This window comes from Eleutherodactylus coqui, chromosome 3 (assembly GCF_035609145.1).
Source record: "Eleutherodactylus coqui strain aEleCoq1 chromosome 3, aEleCoq1.hap1, whole genome shotgun sequence".
NCBI lineage: Eukaryota > Metazoa > Chordata > Amphibia > Anura > Eleutherodactylidae > Eleutherodactylus > Eleutherodactylus coqui.
In genome coordinates, this window is record NC_089839.1 from 63110103 (window position 1) to 63128357 (window position 18255).

Sequence of the window (18255 nt, forward strand, 5' to 3'; positions counted from 1 at the left end):
ACGATGCTCCTTGCACCATTGTAGATGGGCCGATACATTGCACTTTGTGATTGACTTCCAAGGGTCTCTGCATCTTATGTAGCATGGTTTAGGACACATGATATGCTAATAAGATGCAATCAGTTCTACTGATACAGGAGTACTAATCCTAGTAATATAATATGTCAGGCCGAAAAAAGACATGCAGTATGTCCATCTAGTTCAGCCTATTGCCCACCAATATTGATCTAGAGGGAGGGGGAAAAAACAATGAGGTAGAAGACAATTTTCCGCAATTAAAGGAAAAATATTCCTTTGTGACTCCAATCAGGCAATCGGAATAATCCCTGCATCACCGACCCTTCTGAAGTAATTGGTGACTTTAACATATAATATTGTATCACTCAAGAAAGACATTCAGGCCCCTCTTGTACTATTTAGTATGTCTGCCATCACCACATCCTTAGGTAGAGAGTTCCATAGTCTCACTGCTCTTACAGTAAAGAACCCCTTCTATGTTAGTGTAGAAACCTTCTTTCCTCTAAAGGTAGAGGTCAGACCAGTGACTTGTAAAGAGGAAGAACAATGTTCTAGTCATGTGCCCGTAGACCTCTTTAGATGCACCCCATGATCCTACTTGCCTTGGCAGCAGCTGCCTGACACTGGTTGCTCTAGTTAAGTTTACAGTTAACTAAAATCCCCAAGTCCTTTTTCATGTAAGTGTTACCCAGTGGTTTCCCGTTAAGTGTGTAATGGTGATATGTATTTCCTCGGCTTGGGACAGATGGGTAAATGGAGTGTCTGACAAAAGTGGAAGCAGCTAGTCCCACACTTGGCTGCAACAAGAAAAGCTAGATAATGTTACTCATACTGCAGTTATCTACTTTGTAGAATATAACACTTGTCTCTTGACCTGTTTTCATTGCAGATACTGGTACTTCTAGCAGATTGCTTTTGTCCGGCTAAACCTAAGTATCAAATGGTGAGATCTGGTAAGTGCGGAAGGAATCGTCTATATTGAAGTGATGATAAACTCTAATTAACTTGGGAGATTGTCTGCTTAAGAGCCTTAAAAACTGGTGGCAGCTGCTCGCAGTTGAAATGGAGGCCATATTGGATGTACCTAGCTTTCCCAAAAACAGGTATAGACACATTTTAAAGGGGTTTTCCAGGACTAAAATATTGCTGACCAGTCCTTGGACTAGAACGGCAGTATCCGATCAGTGGGGTCCACTGCCTTGAACCCTTGTCAGCTGTTTGTAGAGACCGAACCACAGCCTCTTCTCAAGCCAGTGATGTAACGTTCATGGGTCATAAGGCCTGGGAGCAGCTCAGTTCCATTGAAACAAATGGGATTGAGCTGCTATACCAGGCACCACCACTACAAAATATACAGCGCTGTGCACTGAAGAGGACACAGCACTGACTTGAGCGCCATGACCTCTTCAAACAGCTGTTAAGTCATCAATGTTGGGTGCAAGAAAACCCCTTTAATATTGTCTTATAAGGGATTTATTGATACACTTTTTGCAGTAGGGGGTAGATGCTGTTTAGATGGGTTCCAACAAGAGCTGGACTACATCATAACTTACTGATTACTCTGTGAATGTCAAATGAATGACCATCCTTGTAATACATAAACAGCTCCACACCTCCATAGTGAGAGGCACAAACTTTCATAAACAGTTTTTTTAAGTTTAACCCTTTAAGGACCAAACACAATAAATTTAAGGCGTTTGGTCCTGGGCTTTAATCCCGGACGATAGTAGAAGTAAGGCGTGGGATAAAAGCTTCTGCTCCTGCAATTAAGCAGGAGCAAGTTGGGTCCTTGGCTGTCAGACACAGCTGAGGACCCGGAAAAGATGGTAGAAGCGGTTTTTAACTGCTTCTGCCTTTTCCTTTCCAGGCTACACAGTGATCAATGACCGCTATATACTAAAGAGAGAAAGTGGAAGTATTACTTCCGCTATTCAACCCAGCAATCACGTGACCGCCAGGTGCTGCCTGTCACAGCAGAGCTGCAGGATCCTAGCAGACCCTGACAAAACGACCCTCTGCCAACGCCAACCAAAACAGTTGCCATATGTGCCCTGCAATCAGAAACTATACAAATTTTATGTCAAAACGTCAGAGACAAGATGAAGAACCCGTTCCTGTACTTTCTTCTAGTGTAAATATACGGATTTTAAATGTAAAATATTTTTTTTTGCTTGTTAACACCAATAAAACTAATAAAAAGTAAAAAACGGTTAGTGAAAAAAGATCTCAAAACTAGCCCTGTGTGTCATGGGATAAAAACGCAGCAGAAATAATTTTGGTTGCTGAAAAAAACAATAGGCCAGTAAAACCACCACATGGGTAAAATCCATAAAAAGTGCGCCGTCCTTTAGGACCAAAACACCCTGGTCCTTAAGGCGTTAAGGAGCGCTGGAACTTCATTTGAATCTGTGTTCTTTGTGAATCCCCGTTGTTCCTGTGATAAGTATTTTCCTTCACATGTTTAGTATGAATCTAATATGACTTTATTGGGGTGAGCTGGAAGGACTACTTTTTACTAGTTTGGGACCATTTTAAGGTGCATACAACTTATTGATCACTTTTTATTCCTGGTGGTGGTGGTGTGTTTTTTTTTTTTTTTTTTATATACTCGTAGTGTTCAGTATAAATGGTCTGTTCATATTTCCATTCTTCTGTTCTGGAGCAGAACAACAAAAATAAAACCGCCACCAGATCTGTCAAGATGACGGTACCCAGCGGTCCCTTATGGAACCTATTGGCTGTAATTAGAGATGAGCGAGCGCACTCGCTAAGGCAAACTACTCAAGCAAGTAGTGCCTTATGCGAGTACCTGCCCGCTTGTCTCAAAAGATTCGAGTGCGGTGGGGGAGAGCGGGGAGGAACGGGGGGAAGATCTCACTCTCCCCCTCCCCCCCCCCCCCCCCCCCCCCGCTACCCCCTGCTCACTCCTGCAACTCTCCGCTCTCCCCTGCCGGCACCCAAATCTTTTGAGACGAGTGGGCAGGTACTCGCATGAGGCACTACTCACTCGAGTAGTTTGCCTTAGCGGGTACGCTCGCTCATTTCTAGCTGTAATACATTCCATCCAAGGTTTCCTTCATTTTAACAGAAGAAAAGAGCGCAGCTGCACTATTTTTACCAGCATTTATATTGCAACCCCTAGATAGATGAGCTGACTGAAATCTGAACAGAGCCCAATGTGTTCATTTTATTGTACTGGTTCTTACGAACGCAGCAATGCAAATAAATAGGTTTTTTTTGTTCTCAAAAAATAAAATACTTTGTGAGGCTAGGGTGGTTTGCTTTAACTTTTTTTTGTAGTTTTTCTAAAACCTTTTTTGAACCTAGTTTCCATTATTTTAGTGTTTTTCTTTAGCCCCACAAGAGGAATTGAATGTTGAGTCTTTTGATCACTTAGATAATACACTGCAATACTTCTGCATTACAGTGTATAATGCCTGTCAGTATAAAAGGGAGCGGCAGCCTATTAGGCCTTGCCTCTGGCTTGGGCTAATACACTTCTGTACATGGCACACCTGGAGGGCTACTACTAGGCCCCCAACTGCTATAGAAGCCCATCAGCATGTCACAGTGGCACGTATTGGGGGACAGAGAGATCCCTCCCTCTAACCATTTAGATGCTGATATCTAAGTAGTTAAACGCCTTTGACAGTATTTCTATTTTACTCTGCTTTTACTCTCCTATTTCTGTCCCTCCTTTACGATAGACTAAATAAATACCTACATAAGTGTCCCATCTTTCAGTATGTCTGCCTGCCAAACACAAGGGCCCGTATTTATGAATGTGTTTCCAACAGATTCATGTCTAAAGCCAGAACTAAGGCGCACAGAGTTTAAGACTAATTTATATATCGTTTGCGCCAAAAAGAAGAAAAAGATTCAAGAAGCTTCCCAATTTTTTTTTCAGGAAAGAGGCAAGATTCAGTCTATCTTTCCAACACATTTATGAACCGCTACTACAAAATAGTGTCGGTTAAAACGGGCGCTTATAAAAACTAACAAAAGTTTGCGTAAATGAAGAGGCATTTGGCGCATGCTCATTTTGGCGCATAATAAACGACATACGTTTTTCTTTTTTGCTTGATTTTTGCCCCAATTTTTTATTTTATTATCATTAGGCCAAGCCTGTGCGTGAGATACGCTGTCGCACACAGGCAAGAATCGCTGCCTTATGTGTGTCCACACTGCGGTAAAATGCTGCGTTATACGCAGCGTTTTACTACACGCTTGTGTAACCCTGGCCTTATTTTGACTGTTGACTAATTATTTTCGATTAGTTGATGATGCAGAATAAAATTTGTGGAGCAAAGCATATTTCCGAATGCAATTTTGGTGCGTGTAGTAGTGTTATGTGGAAATGCGTGCATTTTGTGGCGCAAAATAAAACACATGGATAGGGTGGGGGTTTTTTTTATGTTTTTGCCTCCTTTTTATGTGTTAAAAATCAGTAATTAAACTGCTGGCTTACTTTTTATTATACTAGTATGTAAAGCACAATTTAACCCTTTCCAATCCACTGTCTGACGTCTGAAGACATTCTGATTTAAGGCTGTACAGCTCCGGTGTTAGAAGACGCCCGTCGGGGTTCTCTTACTGCATATTGCTAACCTCTCTGCTGTCGGAGCCTATCCAACGTGTCACCTCATGCAGTACTGGCTTTAGCCAGCAGATAGCGCCATTATATAACAGCAGAAAAAGAGTAAGCCCCCTAGGAAAACCAGGATACAAATTGGATTGGAAAGGGTTAATATGTGGTGCAGAATGTATATTTCTAAATACAAAATGTGAGATTTTTGGCGCGCGCAACACTGCTATTTTTGGTGCATCATTCCTATTTTGGGTGCAGTGTAAATTGTGCCACTTCTGTAATTTTGGTGCAATTTAAGAGTGTTGCGTTCTTAAAAGAGTTGGCGCAATACATGCCAATATTGATGAATAAGGGCCATGGTGTCCCGGCAGCTTGCAGTTACGTCATCTATCATCCATGCCCCTTTAAATTATTTTAGTTACTGTTTTTGTCCACTTTTTAACCTTCTCACTTGCTTTTGTACATTTTCTGGAAGCTCCGTTTTGAGGAAGAGATTGTCGGCCGCTCAAATTGGTTTCTTTCCGTAAACGTTAAAAGCCCATCTTGGTGAGGCTTCCATAGTGCTCATCAGATCTTGTTGTGCTTTGTACAGAAGATCTCCTTTTAGAGCCCTTACCAGAAAAAGTTTATCTTTCACAGCCAAGTGCTGTTCATCATCCAAGACAGCTGGGGGAGAACACTGATGCTTATCCGTATGCTTGTAGATAATGAATGACTATTCAGCTTAGATTGTAGGTTCTTCAGGAGTATTCACTATCTGAGGTAGAATAATCTGTTTCTTCGCCTTCTCTACAGATACCATATGTTGAAATAAACATCAAAGGCCTTCTTTAAACTGTCTGCTTTCATATGCCTGTTACCGTGGAGGTAATCGCTGCTTGTAGATAATTACCCATATGTGCAGCAGCTTTATTCAAGCTTGCTGAGCTAGAGCCGGCAGTGTCATTGTTGCAAGAGGAGCATGCATGGCCTTATAAGTCTCCTCACTCCCCTTTTAGGTGCTCTCCCTAAAGAGAGCTGATACCCTCCCAACTAGCATCACAGGCCTCTCACTAGCCATGCCAGGATACTAACGCACACTGATGAGGGGAAGTCACCTCGAAACAGCTGTCTGTGCATGGAGTCTGCCTTTGTTTTCAATTTCCAATCATTGTTGCAAAGACCTGTATAAAGGGTCGGACATTGATTTGCAGGAATGCTGCCATCCAATAGGTGGCGCTGCAGAGGTATTGTTCCATCTTCCTTATTTGCATATGCATGCCGCTATCCTACACATAATTGCGGTCACATTAGTTTAATAAAAGAGGAGGCCTTCAAATCTTCTAGACGTTGGTGCCCTCATACGCTGACCTTAGAGGAGTTGTTTTTGCCTCTTAATTTGTAGCCTATCCTATAAGACATCAATTTATGGCATGGCATCTTAAAGGCTTCTATCACCAAAAAGGATTATCACCTCCCCATAGGACTGGTGATGTGTAGTAACTGGGACTCCAACTGCTGAGACCCCCTCAGCCATGAGAACTGTGAACTCCAAGTCCCGTAGATGAATGGATCCGTGGTACGGAACGGTGGCCAGTGCTCCATTCACTGGTTATGGAGACATCGCTCCGTCCCATAGAAGTGAATGAAGCAGCTTCATTCATCTGGGAGACTCGAGGTGTGACATTCTTGTGATCAGTGAGGGTTCCAGCGGTCAGACCTCCCATGAGCATACATTAATCATGTATTCTATGGATAGGTAATAAATGTTTTTTTGGTGGGATAACACCTTTCACCTAGTTTCTTCGATTAGCGGGGTGTCCCTGTGGTCATCTCCCAACTATCATTCTTTTAAGAGTTTTGGAAACCCCTCTGAATAGGACCGGTCGGTTGACATTTCCAGTTTTCATAAGTAATGGTATCCCCTATACAGTAACAATTCTGGAGCATATTTTCTTAGAACTCTATTTAATGCTGTTCCTCTGTTCTTCATCCTGGAATTGTCAGAATAAATTAGGCTCTTAGATGTTACCAGTTGTGGGTGTGGCCAAGCACAGTCTAACTGTCCTATAAGTGCTGACAGTATCACACTATGTAGGGACACGCCCCTTTTGCAAGAATTAAATGGTAAGACCCAGTTGTCAATGTACTCATAGATTTCTTAGAGGAATACCAGAGGGACTGCACAATGCAGGGTTGTATAGTAAGATGTTCCAGAATTACTTAATGGCCAATAAAGTATTTACTGTCAGGAGATATGACAGGTCCGTTTATTTTAACCCTTTCCAATCCAATTTGTATCCTGGTTTCCCTAGGGGGCTTACTCTTTTTCTGCCAGTATACAACGGCGCTATCTGCTGGCTAAAGCCAGTACTGCTGAGGTGATACGTTGGATAGGCTCCGACAGCAGAGAGGCTGACAATATACAGTAAGAGAACCCTGACAGATTTCTTCCAGCATCGGAGCTGTACAGCCTTAAATCATAATGTCTTCAGACATCAGACAGTGGATTGGAAAGGGTTAAAGTCGAACTCCCTTGACACCTGAGTTGGTGCTGCTCACAGTCTGTTGAAAGTCATGCAGCCAAGGCCTCGTTAGGCCAAGCGTTTGTGAATTAGACCCGAAAATGTAGCTCGCACCAGACCGCACACGAGCAGCAGCGGACAGCGCACATTGCATGTCCTGTTCTCATTCACAATGCAGACCAGAATAGGACATGCTGCGATTTTTATCTTTTCATGGACCACTAGTCTGTGTAAAAAATGACTTGTGTTAGTAGCCCCATTTTTTTTTAACCCTTTCCCTGTACACCACAAAGGTATAGGGTGGCTATGAAGCTGCACCCCCACTCGGTGCCTGCTGTTTCAAACCGCTGACACCCGCCACAGAGAGAGCTAGCGTCGATCGCAGCTGTTTGCTTACATTCACAGTTGGTTCTCACTGCAGCATGTAAGCTCTGAGTTGGAGGGAGTGGTCCAACTCTGCATTGGCCCCTATGATGAGATTGCGGAGTGCTGATGTGATAGTAGCCATGGCAGCCTTGGGCCTAGTGAAGAATCACATGGCTGCCATGTATTTATCCATAAGAGTTAATATGTGAAGGTTGAAATTACAATATACTGCAGTAGGGCTCAGTCAGACGGGCGTTTGTTCACTGTGCATGTTACTTGCGTTTGCGATCCGCATGTATTAGAACCAATGCTTTTCAATGGTAGCGGTCATATGCCTGATATTTACTTGAGCACAAAAATGCACAGCGGTAAATATAGGGCGGTGGATTTAAAAACGCAAATAACTGCAGCATTCTGTTTTTTTGGATGTGAAACCCCTGGATGCTGTCACATCCAGGGGTTTCACCTTCTGCTCAATGGGGCCGGCGGCAGCAGCACTGACCTCATTGAGAACATACAGTGAAGATCACGATCCTCTGGCACAGCTGTGGCAGAGGAGCACGATGTTCTCCCATAGAATTTAATAGAGCTGGCACTATCGCCGGCTCCATTGAAAGCAATGGGCTGCCAGCAAGCCCTGCAGCCCCGACCCCATTGAAAACATACAGTGAAGATCGCAATCCTCTGGCACAGCTGTGGCACAGGAGCATAATGTTCTCCCATTGAATTCAATGGAGCCAGCGCTACAGCCGGCTCCATTGCAAGCAATGGGCTGCCAGCAAGCCCTGCAGTGATTTTTGGGGAAGGGCTTTAAATATAAGCCCTTCCCTGAAAATCATTCCTAAAATGTGTAAAAACTAAAAAAATATATACTCACCTCTTCGCAGCTGCTGGGGCTCAGGCGCATCCAGCCGCTTCTTCTCCTGAACTATGAAATGCTTTCAGCAGGCTGGGATTTAAAATCCCCGCCTGCTGAAAGGGCTGCCTCTGATTTGCTGATCACTGTGACCAATCAGCAGCGGCTCTCAGCTGTCATTTAATAGCTGTAGCGCAGACTTTATTGAATTCAATAGGATAGCATTGCGGAACTCTGCCACAGCTGTGGCAGAGGATTTCTTCATGTCCGCTGCAAATCCCCTTGTCACTGGACACTGTGACAGCATTGTCAGTGTCCAGTGACAATGAGACTCCCCGCGAAGATAAAGAAATGCTCTGCCACAGCTGTCACAGCTGTGGCAAAGGATCGCAATCTTCTCTGTACGTCAGTGGGGCCGCCGCTGCTGCCGTCGGCCCCATTGACTAAAGGTGAAATGCCTGGATGTGACAGCATCCAGGGTTTTCACATCCAAGGAATCCCCTGCTGCGCTGTCACAGCCGCAGCAGGGGATAGCAGGCAACACACTTTATGTGCGCATAAACGCAGCCAAGTGTGTGTTTTTTTTTTTTGTGGTTTTTTTTTTTCAGCGTGACTCCCGCTTCGGTCACACAAATTTTTGTGCGTTTGCGTTCTGCGCGCAAAAATTCGCATATAAAAACACCCGTTTGACTGAGCCCATATTTTGTAGAAGTGAGCAAATGATCTACAATAGTGATCTGCTAAAGCAACTCAAAAACAAAATGTAAAGGTTAAGTGAAATTTTTGTTAAAAGAAAAAAAAATTAATAATTAAAAATACGAAAAAAATCTATTTTTTCCCACAAAACTGTTAAAAAATGGGAATTGCTTATCTACTGATGCAGGATGGCAGGCATGTACAACACTTCTCTCTCAACACACAGACAGACTACTAAATGGAGGAGCAAATCACACATGTGAAGGACACTGATGAGCAGCCATTCACAGGCTTTCCTTATATTCAGCTCGTGAGCGAGAGTTTAGGACTACATTTCTGCTGCCTTGACACTCTGCGCCACACAGGACTACTGTATAGTACAGTAAATGGTACTATTAAAAGAATATAACTCCTCCTACAAAAAAACAAGCTCTAGTACAGCTACGCCAACAGAAAACGTAGATGAAAAGAATGAAAACCTGAAAACTGGCTGATAATTAAAGAGGTAATGGGGCCATGAGCAAACTAAAAAATACGCCGGTGCGAATAATCCCTTACAGTCTGGCGTTCAGGAAGGGGAACAGATGTCTTGCTGCTGTGCTTGGCTACAAGAGGATTTTTTTCAGACTAATACATTGTAGCAAATGCCCATAGGAGCCGGTCCAGGTCAGGAATCAAATGTTTCAATTTACTAGGCAGCAAATGGGGATCTTGGAGATGAAAGGAAATCTCAACACAAAGTATACAGACGACACCCAGCTATACACCTCTTCCTGCGACATCTCTGTACCTTTCCTCCAAAACATCACCGACTGTCTGTCTGCTGTCTCTAACACTACGTCCTCTCTCTACCTAAAACTAAACCTCTCTAAAACTGACTTACTGGTATTTCCACCCTCCACTAACCGACCTCCTCCTGACATCTCCATCTCAGTGTGTGGCGCCACCGTAACTCCTAGACAACATGCCCGCTGCCTTGGGGTCATATTCGACTCTGATCTATCATTTACCCCCTACATCCAATCTCTGGCCCGAACATGTCAGCTGCACCTCAAGAACATTGCAAGAATCCTCTCTCTTCTCACTGTGGACACACTAAAAACGCTTACTGTTGCCCTCATCCACTCCCGGCTCGATTATTGCAACTCGTTGCTGATCGGCCTCCCCTGCACCAGACTCTACCCTCTCCAATCCATCCTGAATGCGGCAGCCAGGCTCATCTTCCTGTCCAGCCGCTACTCGGACGCCTCTGCTCTGTGCCAGTCACTGCACTGACTGCCTGTTAAATACAGAATTCAATTTAAACTCGCTACCTTCATCCACAAAGCCCTCCACAGCGCAATGCCGCTATACATTGCCTCCCTCATCTCAATCCATCAACCAGCCTGGGCTCTCCGCTCTGCTAACGAAACTAGACTGAGCACCCCTTTAATTCGAACTTCTCATTCCCGCCTCCAAGACTTCTCCAGAGCAGCACCAGTCCTCTGGAACGCACTACCAAAGGACACCCAAGCAATCCAGGACTCGCAGAACTTCAGGCGTGCTCTAAATACGCACCTCTTCAGGGAGGCATACCGCATTCCCTAAATAAACCCCTCTGTACTCCACCTGATAACATGCTCCCTGACCTACTGACTGCAATCCCTGCTAGCCATCATAAACCGCTCCTGCATCCATACTGATTCTGCCGTCACACGGCCAAATCTCTGACCATTGTCTATGTGTATAGCACCCCTCACTCTCCAGCCCACCATACTGTGCACATCTCCAGCCCCTTTACCTTCTGTATCACCCCATTACTTGTAGTATGTAAGTTTGTTGGAGCAGGACCCTCACCCCTATTGTTTCCATCAACTGATTACTATGTAACCGTGGTTCTGTAATTTTTGTACTTTTGTCTTTCTGTATCCCCCTGTCTATGTAAGGGCTGCGGAATATGTTGGCGCTATACAAATAAAGATGATTATTATTATTATATAGCAAATTTTTAGAGCTGTGGCTTTGTGTAGCTGAGATGGGGCATTTGTTGTAAGATCCAACCATTCTCTTCCCACCTCTGTAATTACTGGTTGGATGTCTAACAGCTACTAAATAATGTCTTGTGTCTTGCTTTACTGCAGAGATTGTTAAGGAAGAAGTGGACATTTCAGAGAAAGATCATAAAGATTCTGCGGATGGTCTGAAGGGTACGATGGACAATGAAGATGCGATTGAAGAGGAAAATGAAGAGGACGATGAAGGTGAGAAGGAAGACGACCAAGAGGAGGACAGTGAAGATGGTAATTCGACTAGTGATGCTAAGGACTCCGAGGAGGACTCTGTAGTGGAGAAATCTGACCCAGAAGATGAAGAACAGGATAGTCCTCCACAACACCCAAGCACACCGCCACCAGAGACAGACAGTGAGCTGAGGCATCGCAGAACTGAAGCTGTGGACAGTGGACAGTAGACCTCCATGTTTCTATATAGGTTTATCTTTATGGACCAAAGATACGTCTCCATTATTATTGCTGCAGCTTTTATGGTGTGATTTATATTTTGCATGGAAACTTCCTTTTATTACAGTCACTTTGTGAGAAGGTTTTAGACGACGTCTCCAAGGGCAGGTCCATAGCACAAGACGTTCACAGGATGTTTTTTCTTGGTTTCAAGCACGTTGCGTCCGAAGAACCCTCTTTTGAGTCAGTTTACACCAAATTCTTTATTTTTAATGACATATCTTACAATTTTTGTAGTCCTGAATTTTTAAAGGGGTATTCCCATCCTAAACATTTATGGCATATCCACAGGATAATTGACACCAGTCCCACCTTTCTCGAGAAGGGAGGTCAGCTGACCTTGTCCAGTGTGATGAAGTGGAGGCCTCTGGCTGCTGTATCCAGGCTACGATTGACAGGGATTACAGAAATGGCCAAGCTCGCTGTGTACACTATTTCCGTAACTCTCATAGAAGTGAATGCGAGTTACGTAAAGGGGTTTCCTAGCTCTTAAAAATTGATGGCCTATCCCAGACCTCAGCCAATCAGCTGTTTGCTTGACTGCTATTACTGTAAGGGGCAGGAAGCAGATGGCTCCATACATTGTGCAGTGGTCCAGCATAGTATTGCAGGCACAGCTGCCATTGATGTGAGTAAAACTAAACTGCAATACCATGTCAGCCTACTGCACAACATACGGAGCTATCTATTTTCTGCTTCATAATGGATGACAGCTGGCATGGCGAATAGCCGATTGGCTGGGGTCTTGGCTGACAGAAAACTGCTAATCAGCTCTTGATGGCCTATCCTGCAGATAGGTCATCCGTTTGAAAGACCAGAAAACCCCTATAAGAAAATAACATGGTAGAGTGCACTCAATTGGAGTCTAGAAGTGGCAGCTAGAGACTACTTCACCAGGCAGGACATGGTCGGAAGATCTCCATTCTGAGTCTGGGACCTATCAGACCTCTATGGATTACCGGTATATATACCATATATGGAAAAGATGGGAATACCCCTTTAATTGTTTACATTTTTTTTTTTATTTTAGATTTTTCTCTCTTGAAGGAGCATTCCAGCTCTTTGGGCGCTTTATATGTAGTTTATGGTGCAATAGCGATAATGTTTACTTGTTTTCGTACAATTAGGCTACTTTCACATCTGCACTGGAGGCCTTCAGCATGAAATCCCAGAGTAGTGCAGCATGCTGCGTTATTTCATCTTCGAAGAATTGGTCTGGCGCCCTATTATAGTCAGTGGGGTCTGTATGGCCGCACTTGGATCCAGCGGTTCCGTTTTTGTTTTTTTTACTCCAAGGACGGAGCTGCGGAACAGAAATATACCACGGGCGTGTATGGGAATAGGACTTTGGCTGAGGCACGACTTTAAAAATTTCCCCCTATCTTCCCCCTTGTAATGTAAGGCACATTACATGAAGCTGATCTGAAGAGCTGGGCTGCTGTTTAAGTGTTAGTTTTAGCATAATCTCATTATAGGGTGGGGCTTAACATTAATATAATGTGTTATCGTCATTAGTTTTGCAGTAATGTTGTTGTTGTTGTTGTTATAAACTTTTGAAAGCTATTTGTTAGATATGAAGTAGCAGAGGAGAACCTAGAACATGATAGACCCTCGGGTGGCAATCGGATGATGTATTTTCACTTCATACCGGAGGGCTTCTGGTGCCAACACTCCACTGAAAGATCTACCCTCTCAATATGAGAGACAGGTAAGGGACCCTGCATACATGTCAGAAGCTCTTGTCACCCGGTACACGGCCTTATTCACACCCTCATCAGTTCCCATAGCTTATAATGGGAACCCGCTGCAACAAATTACTGCTTATTAGTTCTACATTTGAAGAGACCTGAAAAAGTCTGCGACTTTCCTCCTGGTTGGGTTCACATGAGCACAGCTTCCTTCCTGTACCCATTCCTCTTTCTTCAGCCGATGAAGACCTCTCCTCCCTTTTCTAAGTAGTGTGATGCTTTCCTCCATAGAAGGGGGGTGCTCTACGTAGGAGTCCTTAGTGGCCCCTTTCACATTCTGTGCTACAACAATAAGGGCACAGTGTATATGCATATTAACGTACCGAAGTACGCGGTTTCCCTGCGTGTTTCTGCAGTTGATGTGCGCAAATAAAAACTAAGAATATCCTATTGATTTTGTGCATAAATACGCAGCAAAAGCACAGGTTTCCTGCTTATTTAGGCACGGCCATTAATTGCAATTGGTTATTTCGGAGCATTGTATAGAGGAAGATAAAAGATGCTGCGTTTTTTTTTTTTTTTTTCACGTGTCCAAAAGTCGCATGAAAAATACACCGCTATAAATGGACCCATTGAAATCAATGGACTCTATTCACTGCGTATTTACATTCGTGTTTAAGAGCCCTTAAAGGTAAGTTTTAATGTTGGTATCAACAGGCTGGTTTACCTTTATGGGCTTTTTTTTTTTTTTTGCGGTTCTTCTATATTTACACCCCGTGTGATCTGCCCTTCCTGATAACTTGGATGCTCCTGATGTATACCTCCAATGTACACTACAGACACTGTGTGAATAATTGGGGCATACGGACAATATAAATGAGGATGGTCTCTAGCTCAACACTCCGTATATAGTGTAAGCCTGGCAGCAGCTCTACTCTATATAACAAATCTGCTCCAATCTTCTAGCAACGATTAGGAGTTCTACAGTTTTTAGTTTTTCTTTACCTAAATGTGAGGCGTTAAATAACTGAGAGCACGCGGCTTTTGTTATTTTGTATTCTAGTAAGTGATGTTGCTGGCTGCTGGGAGAATTTACTTACATTTGTTAACCGTCCATATAGCTTGCGGGTGATAGATATAACTCTCTATGTACCTCCTATGTATGTCATCCTTATAGACTGAACTTGCAAGGAAATCTATTAAAAACACTTATTTTCACACTCATCGAATATTGGGAAATAAAAGTGCTCCTAGTTCAATACAGTATGGCCTTGTACAGCATGCTGAGCTTGCCTGTACCAATTTCCTTTGCTTCAGCCTGAGGGTTTATTCACATGGGAGATTTTATGCGGCATGTGAAGCATTGGGTGCATTCATTCACATGAGCAATTTTCGGACATGTAAAAAAAAATATTGCAACGTCAATTCGGCAACCATTTTTGGTTGACGTTTTTTCATGCTGCATCAAAAGCTAGGTCTTGACCTATCTTTTGATGAAAAACGCTGGGGGCTCCCATAGACTCCAATGGGAGCTGAAAAAAACGGCGGGGAAGGGAGTTTACTTGCGTCCGGCACTCGGAAACGAAGACAGCTGGCTCTATCTAAGCATTATAAGTCATTATGAGGATTTTTGCTGACTGACGGAATTCCGCGCTGCAGTGTATTTTTCACGTGATATGCCACGTGGCTGGACAAAAAACGACTAATTAATCTCGGGACTCAATCGCCGCAATTCTTCATTGACGCGATTTTCGGATGAGTTATTTGGTCCGATATTGCACTCACCTGTTTGAAAGGATCCTCAGGCTGACAGACACTGATTGATTTGAAGCAGTGTGATTATTTTTTTCCCCCTTCCCCATGCAGAGACTGCCTTGTGTGCTTTCCTTCCTATTTACTGTCCATGTCATCTGCCCTCTCTGCTAACATGGATGCTTTCCTCCTGTTCCACACTCCGAACTGCTATGTACCTGCTCTTTTCCCCTTCCTGCTACTATCTCTAGCATTGGGAGAAAGGAGAGGAGAGCAGAGCAGAGCAGAGAGAGAGGGGGACACAATCAAGAATGGTGTGCTGTGGGATCTGTGTCAGAAACAGCAAGACAGCCAGCTGTGTGCAGGAGTTGCACAGATTCTACAGCAGCTATGTAGGAAACATTTAATGAAGCCTATTCAGAAAGTACAACAAAGGTATTCATAGTTTGTGATTTTTGTTAGTGCTTTAAAAAAATGGAAAAAACTAAATTTAATCCTTTTTCCTAGATAGCTGTTCGTTTTTGTGTCATTCCGTGGTTGTTCTTTTTTTAATGAAGGTCTGGGGATATGAAGGGATAAAGTTTTAATTTTTTATATATTTTTTTTTTTAGTTTGTAAATGTAAATATGGGAATAATCCCTTTTTATAGATCTGTGGATCTTTCTTTAACCAGATTATTTTTATAACTATTTTAGTGGCTTTGAAAGCTTTGATATCTTGCTATCGCTGCTTGCACAAATATGTAAGATTATTGGTTACAGTCTGAGCCTGTAGTATTTGCATTTGGAAGATAAGAAGTTTCCATCGGCTTCGGGGCCATGGTAATTGTAATGTACAAATGTTTAATTCGTTTTGGTGTCAGGCGCAGTACAGTATTCTATCCTCGTGTGAACTCTTAGTATGTGAAAAACTGCACGGACATATGTATTAGCTGTACGTTTACACATGTATTTTTGAGAATATTAGTAAAGCTATATTTTAGTGTTTTGGGGGGAAACTACTAAGGTGGAAGGAAATCGGAGTGTACAGTAGAGTGCACTCTACTGTAGATGTCAATGTTAACTCAGTTTGCAGCTTTTTTCTCTATGCAGTAAACACAATATTGCTTGTAGGATTTTGCACTGCGCCATCTTGTGGTAGTGAGTGAGATTTACATTTGCTATCAAACTGCAATAAATCTGCAATAGCAACAATCCTTGCTTTTGGTTGTATTTCATTTAAATCCTTTAGCACAAGGTAAAATATAACAAGCCTTCTGTCTTTTTCTCCGATTTGGAATTGTAAGAATATGATACCTGAAGTGACTCTGAATCTGTAGACTTTTACGTAAGAACAAATAATTGTTACTGCATGAGGTGTTTTGGGCAAGATTCAGGCAATTAAAGCTACATTTTCAGCAATGTTTCTACGTTTGTTCGTTGAGTGCATGCAGACGTTTGGATCAGGACTGCATGATGTCACTGCCATTAAAGTGTACATAACTTTTCACATGATTCTTCAGAATAAGCTGATGTGTGTACATGAGGGATATTATTATTTCTGCCCATTACATGAACTGTAAAAGACCTTTTTCACAGGTTTTCTCCTCTGTAGGCTATTTCTGCAATTTTTAGTTCTCTCTGAGCTGTTGGGTGGAGACTGATGCTATATGTCCCATAGACTGCACATAGAGAAAACAGGAGATTCTGCTCTCTAAGGCTGCCTTTACACGGGCAGTGAATTGCTGCAGAAATTCCACAGCGTTTACAACACAAGTGACTGAGATGCATGAAACTTGAAAAACGCAGCGTTTTTGAAAGCTGCAGAATGTCTAGTTACGTTGCGGAAACTGCAGGTATTTTCTCCAAAAAGATCAATTTGAGCCTAAAATCCACATCAAACTCCGCAAATAGAGTTTTGTTGCAGATTTTGAAGCATTTCCGCTGCAGAAACACAATGAATTTGCTTGAAAATCTGCATTTGTTGAAGTTTGAAAATAACGTTTGCCAGTGCAGGAACGACCACTAACTTTTTTTTTTTTTTTTTTCTAAAAGGAACTTTTATGGGGCATTTTGTATAGCAGAATACAAAGCAAAAAAGCGAAAAGCAACGGAATATCTAACAATATTTGGCCAGCACAGCTTTTTAAAGCCTTTATGGTTAATGATATCCTCTTTTGGGTCATGGTTAACGTTTATATAAAAAAAAAAAAGCCCCAACCTGGGGAATCGCAACAAAGTAAAATAAAACATTACCCATAGCATAATCCTCAATACAGCGAAAACCCAGCATCCATGCAAATAAATATAGAAGAGAAGAGACCTTCAGATTTCCCAAAGAAAGGAAATTGGTTAGATATATTTAGCGCAATCTCATGCAGACAGGTAGGCCTTTTAGTGCTTCCAGTTAAGCAGTATTACCGTATTTTCCGGCGTATAAGACAACCCCCAACTGTCGACTTATACGCCGGGAATACGGTGTAGAAAAAGAATATCGATACTCCCCTCCCGCGGCGTTCTGCGGCACTGCTGCAGGCTGTCGCTCCCTCCTCCTCACCAACAGAGCATTGCTTTCTGGATGTGGGGCTTGAAATCCCCGCCTCCAGAAAGCTAATGCTCTGATTGGCTAACGCAGCACCAGCTTTCATTGGTTGACACTGCTTGAAAAAAGCAACAGTTTATAAAGAACATGATTCGTTGCGCCAAGTGGAATGTCTCCCATAAGGCCAAAGAGACAAATTTTAGGACGTAGAATATGTGGAGCTCCTAAGTGCATCTCCATAAACTCAAGAATATTTCACAAATAGGTCTCCAAGACATGACCGTCCCAAAACATGTGCATGATTGTGCTTGTTCCCATCAAACATCTTGGACAGCCTGTACTAGGGCATAGGCCCGTACCATAAAAACGAGTAGTTGTGTAATAAATCCTATGGAGAAACTTAACTTGTATGAGTCTGACCCTAGGACTGACTAAGGAAGGGCACAGAACTGGCTAAAAGGCCAGTCCGGTCGTCTGAGTCTAGGCCTGGTATATCTGAGCCCCATTTCTCAAGAGTCCCATCCTTCAATGAAGCAAAGAATATATAAATGCAAGAAAATAGCGAAAATCCACTACTTTATCACAAAAACACAACAGGTGTGGCGTTTCTGGTGCTGGGGTTGCAGCCGTGGGTGTAGTAGCCGAAGGTCTGGAGAATGGTCAAGAAAAGCCAGAGGTAGGTAGCAGGAGGTGCCGCAGTGCAAATGGAGGTGAGTAGCGTGGTCAGGAAGGAAGCTAGAGGGTAGCTGTTAAAATAGCAGTGGAGTAG

General features: G+C 43.0%; 1 protein-coding gene across 1 annotated transcript in view; it reads left to right on the top strand.

Moving 5' to 3' along the window:
* The window catches only part of TMX4 (thioredoxin related transmembrane protein 4), a 64058-nt gene extending 47899 nt beyond the window's left edge, over positions 1–16159 (top strand). Inside the window, exons 7-8 of the mRNA XM_066595664.1 lie at positions 908–971; positions 11149–16159. Coding sequence (XP_066451761.1) covers positions 908–971; positions 11149–11477 — 393 coding nt within the window. The 3' untranslated portion in view covers positions 11478–16159. The remainder of the gene's footprint in view (positions 1–907; positions 972–11148) is intronic.
* The last annotated feature ends 2096 nt before the right edge of the window (positions 16160–18255 follow it).